The sequence below is a fragment of the Pelophylax lessonae genome, assembly GCF_965119305.1.
Source record: "Pelophylax lessonae genome assembly, chromosome: 2".
In the NCBI taxonomy this organism is placed as follows: domain Eukaryota; kingdom Metazoa; phylum Chordata; class Amphibia; order Anura; family Ranidae; genus Pelophylax; species Pelophylax lessonae.
Window position 1 is genome coordinate 460,563,527 of NC_138769.1, and position 14,198 is coordinate 460,577,724.

At 48.8% G+C, this 14,198-nt stretch overlaps 1 protein-coding gene across 1 annotated transcript in view; it reads right to left on the bottom strand.

Moving 5' to 3' along the window:
* The window catches only part of HERC2 (HECT and RLD domain containing E3 ubiquitin protein ligase 2), a 308,748-nt gene that overhangs the window by 191,975 nt on the left and 102,575 nt on the right, over positions 1–14,198 (bottom strand). Inside the window, exons 20-22 of the mRNA XM_082245322.1 lie at positions 12,279–12,463; positions 12,032–12,187; positions 3,589–3,774 (exon numbers count right to left, since the gene is read on the bottom strand). Of these exons, the coding sequence (XP_082101448.1) occupies positions 3,589–3,774; positions 12,032–12,187; positions 12,279–12,463 (527 nt within the window). The remainder of the gene's footprint in view (positions 1–3,588; positions 3,775–12,031; positions 12,188–12,278; positions 12,464–14,198) is intronic.

Here is a 14,198-nt window from a genome sequence, read left to right on the forward strand (position 1 = left end):
AATGGCCAGGCCATTAAGCCAGCGACTGTAAAGCAAGATGGAAGATCGGTCCCTGAGACCGCAAATCCTCCCTGAGAGGAAGTCTCCAAGGAGCGTCCGCGACTAGCCTCGCCAAGTCGGCGTACCAGGCTTGACGAGGTCAATCCAGAATTTCCAGAATAACTGGAATTCCCTCCACCTCTATCCTGCGAAGAAGTTCCCGCAGCAACTTGAGAGGATGGAAGGCATGCCGTAGCTGATACTGCCCCCACGGGGCGATCAGCGTTTCTGCTGCGTCCGCTAGAGGATCGTGGCGCGAGCTACAAACCTCCGCACCTTCCTGTTAGGCCAAGGTGCCAACAGATCCACATCCGGGATGTCCCAATGAAGGGACAGCTAGGGAAAAAACCTCTGGATGAAGAGGCCATATGCGATTGGATCCGAATCGGGCTGCTCTAGAGCTGCTCGATCCAGTAAATCAGACAAAATCTGATCGCTCTCAATTCCGATACCCTTATTGGTAATCTGGATACTATCGGAAGAAATGACTGCCCCTGGTTGAGCATCGGAGACTTCCTGGTCCGCTCGCTCAACCGGATCCGATTGTCCAGGGAATCGGAATTCTGATTCCATTAAAAAAGAATCTCCTTCAGGAGAATTCGGGTATGAGACTGGGTATACGGTACTGCCTCTAAGAAGGCCACCATCAGTCCCAGCCAATTGACGGACAGCAACATCCGAATCGTTGACTGAACCTTCTGGAGTTTCCCAGCAAGGAGAAACTCTCTTGCCCAGGATGTATCCAACCTTAGGCCCAGATAGTTCAGTCTCCTGGTGGGAACCAGGGATGATCTTTGGGAAAGCGAAAAAACGCTGATGTCCTGCGATGATGGGGATATAAAGATAGGCATCCTATATGTCTATGGACGCCAGGAAATCTCTTTTATGCAGGGAGGCCACCACTGTACGGATGGACTCTATTTCTTCCCAAGTCCAGATTTGGACGCACCTTGCCCTCTTTCCTGGGCATTGTGAATAGGTTCAAATAGAACCCCTGAAACCGTTCAATGTTAGAAGGGCAGAATCGCACCGGTGGAAGTGATCGAAACTCGATCCTGTGTCCTCCAGAAACCGGTGAAGACATCCCCCCCCCACCCCAGAGATGGGTAGGGGCGCATCAGGCTATATTCTTCAGGCTTGGCTGAGCCGGACTCTTTGTTTACCCGACCAGCGCCCTTTGAAACCCCTCTAAAGGGGCTTTGGAGGGTTTCGCCTTATCGCCCGCCCTCGCGGAACAAACAACTCTATATGAGCAGAAAAGGAAGGTCCTCGTTAGATACGAGGTCTTTTTATCCTAACAGTCTGTGGCAAGACAGCAGGTGGTACCGTCTATCCTATAAAGAGGAATTCCTCAAACGGATAGCACCTAGCCATGCGTTTGGAAATAACAGGGGTTCGTTTCAAAACGACCCCATTTGGGTAAAGGAAAATCCTTCGCCCTTTTGGTAGGCTAACAAGTACCAAAAAGGAATCTCAGTCTCAGCTACCTCTGCCGGTGTAACCTCAAGACTAAAGGTTTCCCGGACGGACACAACTAGTGCATCCACCACTCTTGTGCTATGGCGGAGGCAGAAACGTGCTCCTCACTGCTGAGGAGATATTACCTGAGACAACAGCCCCCTAAGAGGGACCTGCAACTGCATTGACCAGTTCCGAATCCGTATCTGAAGTATCTGATAAACAATAGGGGTAGGCGGGGGTCGCTACTTGACCCCCGTCCCTGACAGGCCACCTCCACCCGGGATACCAAAGACTCCAAAATTGCCGATAATGCATTAAAACACAAGTGGGGTACTGGAGGGTCCTGCGGCCACCTTGAGGGGATCAGGTGGGGATACCTATGCGGCAGGGTCAATGATTATACAAGACACTTGCCAGCGACAAAAAATGACAAAGTAAAAAAAAAAAACTTTTTTTTTTTTTTTTTTGTGTCCCCCAGTCGCAACAGCGCCCCTCAGTGTTACCTGCCTTTTTGGACCCCACAGAGAGAGAGACAGACCCCAAGGCTCATCCCTGATGCACAGAAGTTTTCATCAGCTTGCTCAGTGCTTGTCTTGTTACAGACAGGAAGTCTTTGGCCCTATTTCCTGGGTAAAAGAGGCGGCTCCGCCCCTTAACACGCCTGCCGGCTCCTCCCCCTGGCTCCATGAGGTGTTTGAGTCACCTCAAACATGGCCGCCCCCATGCTGGAGACACGAGGCTACACCAAAATGGCGGCCTCGTGTGATCTACCAGACAATGGCGGCGGCCTGCACAGAATAGCGGCATGTCTGCAGAAGGATCTCGGCCTCACAACCCTTCACCCTCATGGTGGTTAGCGTGGTCGGAGGTACCGGACCCTAGCGGGCCGTATGCGGACCGCTGCTTAGCTGGAGGAATGATCTGGAATGCAGTATACATGTATAGACATCGCCCTGTGGCTACTGACAGGTAGGATACCTTATACTATCACAGTAAAGTTCTAGTACTGCCGCGGAATACAATCATTTACACATCTTTACAATTAGATTGTCAGCTCCCAAACCAAGCCTCCTGGCTTCTTTTACACAAAAATCACACTCAATTAGGGGGATCTGTGACATGTTGTAGGATAGAGGGGAACCCATCCTTACCATTACAGAGAGGGGCCCGCGTTCACCACAAGACCCGTCAGGGGGAAAGGGGGAACATACTACTCACCATACCGGAACCAGGCGGGCGCCAACTCCTGACAGTACCCCTCTCCACCGAGGTAGGAGGGCTGTCGACCAATACGGGCGCCGTGACTCATGGTCTTTGGCGTTTCAGCGAGACGTTTAACTCGCAGGGTCAGTCCCCGTCCAGTGGGACTATGTCACGGCCGACCCAGCGCGGAGCTATGGCCTGCACGCGCTCGTAGGCTGAACTGGGGTGACCACTGGATCTCAACATCCCGCCCGTCGCCCAGTTCAGCTTTCTTGCTTGAAGATCTCACAGGAACACTGGAGAAAAAAAGCTGTCTTAAAAAATTCTTTTCTAAGAAAAAAATCCTGCCAGGACCGAAGATCCCAGCAAGGTATCTAGGTCCTTACTCCTGACTAGACAGAAAAAAACTGATTTGCTGAGGCAGAGAGAGAGAGAGAGGATATACCCTCTGGGACTGCCCCTAGGGTGTGGCCAGAGCATTTTATTTCCTGTCTAGTCCTACTCCTGTGGAGGCAACATAACCCGAAGGTGCTGTATCACCGAGGACTACGTCTGTCAATGAGCGATAGAGAAACTGGTGCAGCTCTGCATGGTAGCCATTCAGATTCTAACTTCAGCTTCTTCAATAAAGCTTTGACAAAATAAAATCCTGGAAGCGGATTGGATTCTATGCAGAGCTACACCAGATTTTGCATGCTCCTGTATTGGTAAAATCAACCCCATAGCGCGATTACACTTTGTACATTCTTTAGACCATTTGTCTTTTAGTAACTGCAGCCGATAGTAGTTGTACATCCAATTGACGCAGATTTTTTTCCTTTTGTAATCACTGGTCAGCATGCATTAACATGTTCTATGAAAATCAGTCAATGAAGCGTTACCCACCCATAATGCCAGGCCAGGCCAAATCCTCATTGTCATCTCTTTCTCTGCCTGGGGCAAGATGGTTGAATCGATCCAGAGGTTCCAGAAGACTGGCCAGAAGAGGAATAGCACCGGCTTCCTGCATGAGCCATGCATTCTTACATAGCAGCAATATTGTGGATACAACAAGCTCAGGAAGTAGAACACCTAGACAAGTGTTAAATGAGAAAATGAGTTACAGAAGTTTCACAGGATGAAATTAAAACTTGCATGCAATTTCTAAGCATTTTGTGTAGCAATCCTCAGAATTTCTCACATAAAAACAACCTAAAGCCATTTATTCAGACACTTTTTACATTCATTGATGGGAAAGCAAAAGTAACTTCCAATAACGTATAGCAGCTCAAATAAAAAATGAGTGCACGTGAAAGCATTAGGCGCTTGCCAATCAGCTCAAGCCCCAAAAGTCACAGAGTACCAAATGACTCCCAATATCACTTTTATCTTCAGTTGGAGACGATATCTAAAATTTCACATCCCAGTAAAACAGGAAAAACTGGTGACCTAGTGTATGTCGGAATCCAATTTTTGGTTGCTCAGGCACTCTGCCACGATCATTTCTTTACAGGCAACATGGCAGTTTACAGGGAAGCAGGCCATGCATGCATTCAGCTTATCTCTTCTCATTCAAACAATGATTTTCAACCACCGCCTTAATGCCTTGTCTGTGTGAAATTCATCCTGCAATACTGGATTGTAACCTATGCCCAAAAATTAAAATTCAAAATACTAAACATTAACAACCACCACAACTGAAGCCACCCACAACTCTGCACCAAGCTTATTTTAATATATCTTCTTTGATCTTCCCCAAGACCTTCTGCCATCTAACTCCCTCATCACCTCCAAGACTTCTCCAGAACCTGTCCCCATCCTCTGGAACTCCCCAATTTAGTCTGTCTGGGAATCTTCTACTCGGTCTACTTTTAGTCAATACCTGAAAACTTGTCAGTTCAGAGAATACAATTCCACCTCTAGCTAACAATTACAATTTTACTTTTGTCAACTCATCTACACATAGGTATTACCTTTTGTATCACCTGACCCGGCCTTTTAGGTTGTAAGTTCTCACAAGCAGGGCCCATCAAGCCTTCTCATCTTGAATTGTATTGTGACTGTACTGTATACTATACTGTAAAGCACTGCTTTAGGCCCATTTCACATGGGCTTTCCGATCAGGTCCACCTGTCAATTTTTTCAGGCGGACCTGATCAAATGCTCTATTCACCTCCGCTGACACCCACTGCTTTCCGATCCAAATTGGTCCGTGAAATGGAAACCCCTATTTTCCATCCGTCTGGAGTATCGCATCGGATGAAAAAACGGACAGGCGTTCCGTTTTCATCCGATCTCCCATAGAGGAGAGCAGGGCTCTGACAGCTCCATCTCTGCAAAGTAAGCGGAGACGGAGCTGACATCCACCTGCTCAGCGGGGATCGGCGTATCGATCCCCGCTGAGCAAAACAGAGTCCGCCGGGTGGAAAGCCCGTGTGAAAAGGACCCTTAATTGATGGTGCCATATAAATCCTGTATAATAATATTTTCTAATTCAACATTTTTATTGGTTTGGTACAAAGGTGTTACATTTTACTTTACTAAGGTTTGTTGGGTGCCTCAAACCTAATAGTTGGGACTTCATGGGCAAGAGTGAATCGATTCTTATGTAAAAATAAACACTTTATTGAACTATTTACGAAAAACGAGTTAAAGGTAATAAATGCCCATTTTAAAAAACGGAATTTTTGTAAAATCTTACCTGTAAAATTCCTTTCTCTGAGTCCTCCGACAGTCGCCGCCTCTTCATATTCGTCACATATGGGGTATTAGACTTTGCTCCGAAGGAGTAGCTAGGCAACAGAATATGTTAACAATAAAGCTTTAACATATCCCACCCTCAAGGGGTGGTCCCCTCAGTCAATACCCTCCTACTTCCTGCAACCATATCTCAGTTTAATGGAATAGCAGTAGAGTACACAATCAAACCCCAAAAGAGGGGCGGGGGCGGCGACTGTCGGAGGACTCAGAGAAAGGAATTTTACAGGTAAGATTTTACAAAAATTCCGTTTTCTCTTACGTCCTCCGACAGTCGCCGCCTCTTCATATTCGTCACATATGGGGACGTCCCAAAGCAGTGCAAACATGAGGGGTGGGAAACGCATTCGCGCCGAAAGGCAACGCAGTCTCCGCATCAAAGAAGGAACCTTACCAAAGGAAGGAACCAGCTGGGCAACAGCAAAAAACAAGTGCTCAACAGGAGCAACAACCCAGGAAAAGACAAAAAACCAGGGGATACAAAACTTATCCCAACAGCCAGGAGTCCCCAACAAGGGACCCTAGGGAACAGCCGCACTAAGAACCTTGCGGCCAAAGGAAGCATCCGCCGACGCCTGAACATCTACTTTGTAGAATTTTGTGAAAGTGTGCACGGTCGACCAAGTCGCCGCCTTACACACCTGGGCTACAGAAGCCCCATGACGACAGGCCCAAGACGTACTCAGAGATCTAGTCGAGTGCGCCTTCACAGGCACAGGGGGAACCTTCCCCTGCAAGCCATAGGCCTGTTCAATGGTCTGCCTGATCCATTTGGCGATGGTAGAGGCCGAAGCCGCCATGCCCTTCCGAGGACCCTCTGGAAGAACAAACAAGGAGTCCGTCTTTCGAAAAGACTCAGTCGACTTAAGGTAAACCCTTATCGCCCGAACAACATCCAGAGAGTGCAATCTCACCTCCTTCGGATGTTTAGGCTTCGTGCACAACGAAGGCAAGACAATATCCTCATTAAGATGGAAGTCCGAAACTCGTTTCGGAAGAAAAGAAGGATTAGGTCGCAAGACCACCTTATCCAAATGAATAACCAGGTACGGAGACTTGCAGGACAAAGCCGCCAGCTCCGACACTCTGCGAGCCGAAGTGATCGCCACCAAAAAGGCGACCTTTTTGGACAACATAGACAACGAGATCTCCCTGATCTGTTCAAAAGGAGCACGTTGTAACACAGATAGAACGAGATTCAAGTCCCAAGGGGGCAGAGGATCCCGCCTCGGGGGAACCAGATGCCGCACACCCTGAATAAAGATGCCAACCAATGGGTTGGAAGCCACGGGACGTTGAAACAGAACGGCCAGAGCAGACACCTGACCCTTTATCGTAGCCAGCGCCAAACGCTGATCAACACCCGTTTGAAGGAAAGACAGCACACGGGACACCGAGTACGTGCGGGGTGAAAACCCCCTGGACTCACACCAGGCAAAATAGGCCTTCCAAGTACGGTAATAAACCTTCCCCGAGGAAGATTTCCTCGCATTGATTAAGGTATGGACGACCTCCGGAGAGAGACCCCTCTCCTTCAGGACCTCGGTCTCAACAGCCAGGCCGTCAAAGCCAGCGACTGTAAAGCAGGATGGTATATCGGTCCTTGAGACAGTAGATCGTCTCGAAGAGGCAGACGCCACGGGGCGTCGACCGCCAGATTCACGAGGTCTGCGTACCAGGACCGGCGAGGCCAGTCCGGTGCCACAAGAATCACCGTGCTGCGTTCCGAGTGTAACCTGCGAAGGAACCTGGACAGCAACTGAATCGGTGGAAACGCGTACATCAGCCTGTACTGATGCCACGGGGCCACTAACGCATCCGACGCGTCTGCCCGAGGGTCGCGCGTCCTTGCCACGAACCTCTTCACCTTGTTGTTGAGGTGAGACGCGAACAGGTCCACATCTGGAAGACCCCACTTCGCGCACAACGTCTGGAAGACAGCTGGATGGAGAGACCATTCCCCCTGATCCAGGGTCTGGCGACTCAGATAGTCCGCCTGCCAGTTCTCCACTCCCGGAATGTGAACCGCCGTTATCGCCGGGACATGAGTCTCGGCCCAAGACAGAATGTCGGCCACTTCTCGAGCCGCTCGGGCACTCTTGGTGCCCCCTTGGTGGTTGATGTAGGCCACCGCCGTGGCATTGTCCGTCTGCACCCGAACCGGGCAACCCTGCAGCCGGTCCGTCCAGCGATGAAGACAGAGACTTATCGCACACAATTCCAGAATGTTGATCGGAAGGGAAGACTCCCCCTCCGACCAAGTCCCCTGAGCGGACAGAACGCCCAGAACTCCACCCCAGCCCGACAGGCTGGCATCCGTGGTGATTACCGTCCACGAGATCGGACGAAACGACTTGCCCCCGGACACCAACGGGGACTGGAGCCACCACAGAAGGCTTTCCCTGGTGCAAAGACTCAACGAGATCTGAAGATCCAGAGATTGAGGTCGCCCGTCCCACCTGGACAGGATCTCCGCTTGGAGACCCCGCGTGTGAAACTGTGCGAAAGGAATCGCCTCGAAGGCCGAGACCATCAATCCCAGACATCTCATACACGTCCGCAGAGACGAGTTCGGAACGTCCCTGAGGGACCTGACTTCCTCCCGGAGAGTCCTGAGTTTGTCTTCCGGCAGGAAGACCTTCGCCTGCACCGAGTCCAGTATCATTCCCAGATAGGGGAGACGAACCGACGGACTCAGTGTCGACTTTGGAAAATTTATCGTCCAACCAAACTCCTGTAGAGTTTGCATCGTGACAGACAGGTCCTCCTCCAGACCCTGGCTGGTCGCAGACCGAACCAGAATGTCGTCCAGATACCCCAGGACAGAAACGCCCTGGGCCCTCAATAATGCCAGAACCGGTGCAAGCACCTTGGTGAAGACCCGCGGAGCCGAGGCGAGACCAAAGGGCAACGCCACGAACTGGTAGTGATCCTCCGCAATGGCAAATCGAAGGTACCTCTGATGACCCTCGAATATGGGGATGTGAAGGTACGCATCCTTCAAATCGATGGAGGCCATGAATTCCCCCGGAGCCAGGGCAGCCACCACCGACCACAGGGATTCCATGCGGAACCTGCGAACCCGCACAGAGCGGTTCAGAGCCTTCAAGTCCAGAATCGGACGAACTTTGCCCTCCTTTCTGGGCACGGTGAACAGATTGGAATAAAACCCCCGAAACCTGTCCCGATGAGGCACCGGAACCACCACTCCCTGAGCCCTCAGGTCCCGCACCGCCAGGTGCAGGTCCCGCAAGCGCTCTGGAGACAGTTGAAGATTTGAGGGAAAAAATCTGCTCTCCGGCCGAGAGAGAAACTCGATCTTGTAACCAGATCGAACGATTTCCAGAACCCATCTGTCCCGCACACGGGCCAACCAGGGCTGAAGAAAACCGAGCAAGCGTCCCCCCACCCCAAAACTGGGTGAGGGCGCCCCTTCAGGCCGAACTGTTATGGGCTGCAGGTCCGGATTGGCCGGACTTCTGTTTACCAGACCAGGGCTTCTTCTGAGAGCCTTGACCTTTGAACGGTTTGCCCTTGTAGTGCGGCCGAAAGGCACGAAAGGACCCCTGAGGGGGCCGAAAATTAGCATGCTTCTTCCCAGAAGCCCCCTTAGCCTTGGGGAAATGGGGCAAGACAGTGCTCTTACCCCCGGTGATCCCCTTAATCAACACATCCAAGGACTCCCCAAAAAGGCGAGACCCATCATAAGGCAGATTGGCTAAGGTCTTACGTGAAGATTGGTCCACCGACCAACATTTCAACCAGACCAGGCGGCGAGACAACACCGCCACGCTGTGCACACGTGCAGCCAACGGAATCAGGTCCAGGTCCGCATCACACAGATACATGACACCCTGGTGGATCTGATCCACCATATCCAGGGTCGCCGGCGAGGCCGAGTCGGCCACTAGGACGCGCCTAAGCATCTGCGTCCAACTTGCGATCGCCTGGGCCGCCATGAGAGAAGCAAACAGAGCCTTAAGCATAGAACCCGTAACAGAATAAGTATGACGGGCAAGAGACTCCAATCTCCTATCCGTGGCATCACGGAAAACAGGGGAACCCTCTGCAGGAATCGCAGTGGCTTTGTTCAAAACCGCAATTGCATGATCCACTGGTGGAGGCACACACCACCTTTCAACAGTGGCAGGCGAAAAAGGATAACGCAGCTTGAATTTACTCGGTACCGCAAAAGGCTTGCGCAGATCGCGCCATTGATCCTTAACAGCGCGCTGAAAATCAGCATTGCAGGGAAAAACCTGCGGCGTCCTGCGTTTCCTCTGCGTCCCATAAGCCGCCAAGGCAGCGGGGGGACACACTTCGTCCTGCAAATGCAGCGTGACAAGCTAGACATTAAAACTGAGATATGGTTGCAGGAAGTAGGAGGGTATTGACTGAGGGGACCACCCCTTGAGGGTGGGATATGTTAAAGCTTTATTGTTAAAGCGGAGTTCCGGGCACAAAAAAGATTTTTTTTTTTTGTGCCCCTCCGCTAGGTATGCCGCACCTGAAAAGGAATTGGATAGTTATTTTTTTTTTTTTTGTTTACTCACCTTTTTATTGACGATCGTAAATACTCACCTATGACAGCTTCCTCCTCCAGCGCCGAGGCTCACCCCGTCACTTCCTGCCTCGCGATGATTCCTGGGAGCTAAACGTCATAGCTCCCAGGAATCAATGCGCCGCACCGGCCCCGCTCGTCATTTCCGGGCGACGCCGCATTCCCCTGCTAAACAGCTTCTGGGCATGCCCAGAAGCTGTTTAGGAATGCGGCGCCGCACCGGAAGTGACGAGAGGGGCCGGTACAGTGCATTCTGGGACACGAAGACGCGGAAGAAGACGGAGAAGAGGACCGCGCCGGCTTCAGCTGCCCACAAGAGAGATGGAAACGCTGTGGAAGAAAATTTCTAAGTAAGTATTTCTTCTAAAAGGTAAGTGCGAACCGGGACAGATCAGAGGCTAGCCATTGTGGAATGTGCTAGCCCTGACTGTCCCGGGGGTATGTTCATCCAAAAAACGTTTCTCTGCCCGGAACTCCGCTTTAACATATTCTGTTGCCTAGCTACTCCTTCGGAGCAAAGTCTAATACCCCATATGTGACGAATATGAAGAGGCGGCGACTGTCGGAGGACGTAAGAGAAATATTGTTTTTATTTATTATAATAAGGATTTAAAAAAAAAAAAAAAAAAAAGTTTTACCATTTTTTTTTCCAGACATTGGTATAAATATTTGTCTCTCTCCTTTGGAGCCAGCAGATTGACCTTTTAGCTCCTTTACGCTAGGTTCACACCTATGCAATTTGCAGTGCAATTTCAGTTTTGCATTAATGTACTACAGTCCGTTTAATATGACTTCTTATGGGTCACGTTCACATCTCTGCAATTCTAACCTGTGGATTTTTTGGAAAGGGTCAGGGACTTGTTTGCCCGCAGCAGGTTGCGTTCTTGGTTTCAAAAACTTCAACAGGAAAGCAGCAGAAACGTATCAAAAATGCAGGGCTTGTGTTTTTGATGCGTTTCAGCTGTAGGTTCGCTGGTTTCTTCTACAGACACCTCCCAACAAAGCATCGAAAACATGTCAAAAAAATTCTCCATTTACTGATTTGAGAAGAAAAAAGGTCTTCTGTTTACATAAATCAGTAAGGGCTCGTTTGTGCAGAGACATCAGTTTAAATCAGTTTTCATGCACGTTTCAGTGAGTTTTTTGCATCCTGAAATCAGTTTTAATGCCACTCCGTTTTAAAGAAAGTTATGTGCCCTATTCAAACCATGTCAGTTTATTTTTCTTGCAGAAAACTGCATAAATGGTGCAGATTCCTGCGCAGAAAAAAATCTGCACATTGTGGTTCGAACAGGGCACATAAAGAACGATTGTTTTCTTTGAGCCCTTGCAAAACGCATGCAGAAAAACTGACATCTGTGCACCATGGTGTGCATAGTGCCCAAAAGTTAAAAAAAAAAAATAAATAACACACAGAACAGAATGACTAATCACAGTGCCTCATCCCTTATCAGGTCACGGAGTGCAAAATTTCAGTTAAAAATATCGTGCATGCTAGTCTCATATCGAACATGAAGTGGTTACTCAACGTACGAAAATTCTCGTACGACAGAATACAATTTTGGAAGTGTTGTAATGCATTGCAAAGTAATCTTTCTTTTCGGAGCATGCATTGTTTTGCCATTACGATTTTTTGGACAGATACTGTACTGATTAAAATGAAACTCGCATGATCTGGTATCATACAAGAAAACATTTTGCGTTTGTCCCTTCGGTAATTTTGGATGAATTGTCCTGATCGGCTCTCGAAAGTTGTGTACCAACAATCAGATTATCAAATGATCGCCTCGAAAGCGGTATTTTTCATCCGATTTTCGCATCGTATGTACTAGTCTTTAGAGTAATCCAGCCAAAAGGGAAGGCTGTTACATTTGTGCTCCCTTTGGATAACTCATGGTGCTCTGGGAATCCACTGGTGTGTATTAAATATTGCAAAACAGACTGTAAAAACAGTTTAAAATTTAAGCACTAAAAACAAAGCAAATCCAAAACCATTATAGTTTATTTTCAGGTAAAAAAGCAGCGTGTTACCTGTAAGATCACCTGCCACAATACGGGACACTTCTGCAAAATGTCTGTGAGATGTAGAAGCAATATTTGTTGCGACAGGAAGGATGTCTCCAATGTGTGTGCACAGAAGTGCAATATATTTCTTCAATAATGAGCCAACACCTAACAGTTCAGGAGCTAAATTTGACAGAATACAAGTGAGTATCAATACCACATAAAAGTGGAACTTTGTACATCACTGAAAACAGAAGGAAAGATATATACATACCATGAGTGTTTGTAGTTTGGTCCACAGAGCTGCCTGGGTAGAGTTTGCTAACAAGCAGTCGCTGGAAGCGCAGCAGAAGATCCATGGATGCTGACCTCTCCTTACTGAAATGTTCTTGTTCTAAGCTCGAGGAGATTCGTCGAGCCATGTCTTTGAGTTTAGCAATAGTTTGAGAAGCAATGTTCCTATGGACATGAAACCAGTAATACCATTACAAGGAAGATAAAACATGAACAAGTTAAAAACTGAACATGGTTATTTGTTTAGGATCTCATATTTGTAATTTAAAGTGGAAATTTAGTCAGAAAATTAAGTCCTGCTAGATCACTTCAGGCTGGCCCCTTTTGAATGTATAGCTGTCAAAAACCATTAAAAATAGGTGCCTATACAGTTTAAATTCCAGTAATACACTGTCTCACCCTGCTCTGCACATGCTCAGTTGCTCTTCATTTTTTGGCACTGTTGAATTTGTAGAGGCCAATCTGCCGACAGCCTTAAAGCGGAATTAAACCCTCCTATTCTTTACAGCCAAGGAAGAAGCTTCTGTTTTTTCTGCAACTGCCATGGTGCTGCACATGTGATCAGTTATGACACCAGCCGTTTGATAGTTTGTGGTTGCAGACACAAGCAAATGTGACAGTTAATATCAATGAAAAAATGGGCGATGGCAATGGTATGGGTTAATGGGAATTAATGGGTTAATTGGAATTAATCCATTAAGGCTCAAGATGTGTTTAGAAATCTGGATGGTTTTAAATGTGTTCTGGTAGTTGTGTTAGTGTTCTTTATCCAATTTAAAGTGCAACCAGTGTGTAACTCAAATAAAATTATGATAATACCACTAAATGAACATTTTTGGTAAAATTCAAATAATTTAAAATATTTGGACACAAACAGTGTGCATAATTGGTGACTTGTTGTGAAAACAAATAATAAATGAGTGACACTGGTGATAATGATGTGAAATATTAAAGCGGAGTTCCACCCAAAAGTGGAACTTCCGCTTTAGGGAGTCCTGACCCCCCGACATGCCACATTTGGCATGTCATTTTTTGGGGGGGGGAGCGGGTACCTAGTTTTGACAGGTACCCGCTCCCACTTCCGCTCGGAGCGCCGCGGCGCCCTGAGCGGAAGTTCTCCTCTCCCCCTCCCTCCCTGCAATCTTCTGGGACACGTCAGAGGTCCCAGAAGATTGCCGGCCAATCACGGCGCGCAGCGCGACTCGCGCATGCGCAGTGGGTACCCGGCTGTGAAGCCGCAAACTGTAACAGCCGGGTGCCCACAGCAGTGATGCCGGCGCCGAGGGAGAGGATCGAGGCTTCCGGCGGCCGCATCGCTGGACCGTTGGACAGGTGAGTAAATGGCTGGAACTCCGCTTTAATAATGCTATTAATAAAAAAAAAAAAAAATCATAAAATATTTATAAAACATATGCAATAAAAAGATGTATCCAAAAATGTGACAGTTAGCAATCCCAGCATTCCAGGAATGCAACTGTTTTTAAAGCGGAGTTCCAGCCATTCACTCACCTGTCCAGCGATGCAGCCGCCCGCAGCCTCGATCCTCTCCCTCGGCATCACTGCTGTGGCCACCCGGCTGTGACAGTTTGCGGCTTCACAGCCGGGTACCCACTGCGCATGCGCGAGACGCGCTGCGCGTCTTGATTGGCCGGCAATGTTCTGGGACCTCTGACGTGTCCCAGAAGATTGCAGGGAGGGAGGGGGAGAGGAGAACTTCCGTTCAGGGCGCCGCGGCGCTCCGAGCGGAAGTGGGTAACTGTCAAAACTAGGTACCCGCTCCCCCCCCCCCAAAAAATGACATGCCAAATGTGGCATGTCAGGGGGTCAGGACTCCCTAAAGCGGAAGTTACACTTTTGGGTGGAACTCCGCTTTAAGCCCTTAAATTGATGGGTTGAGTGC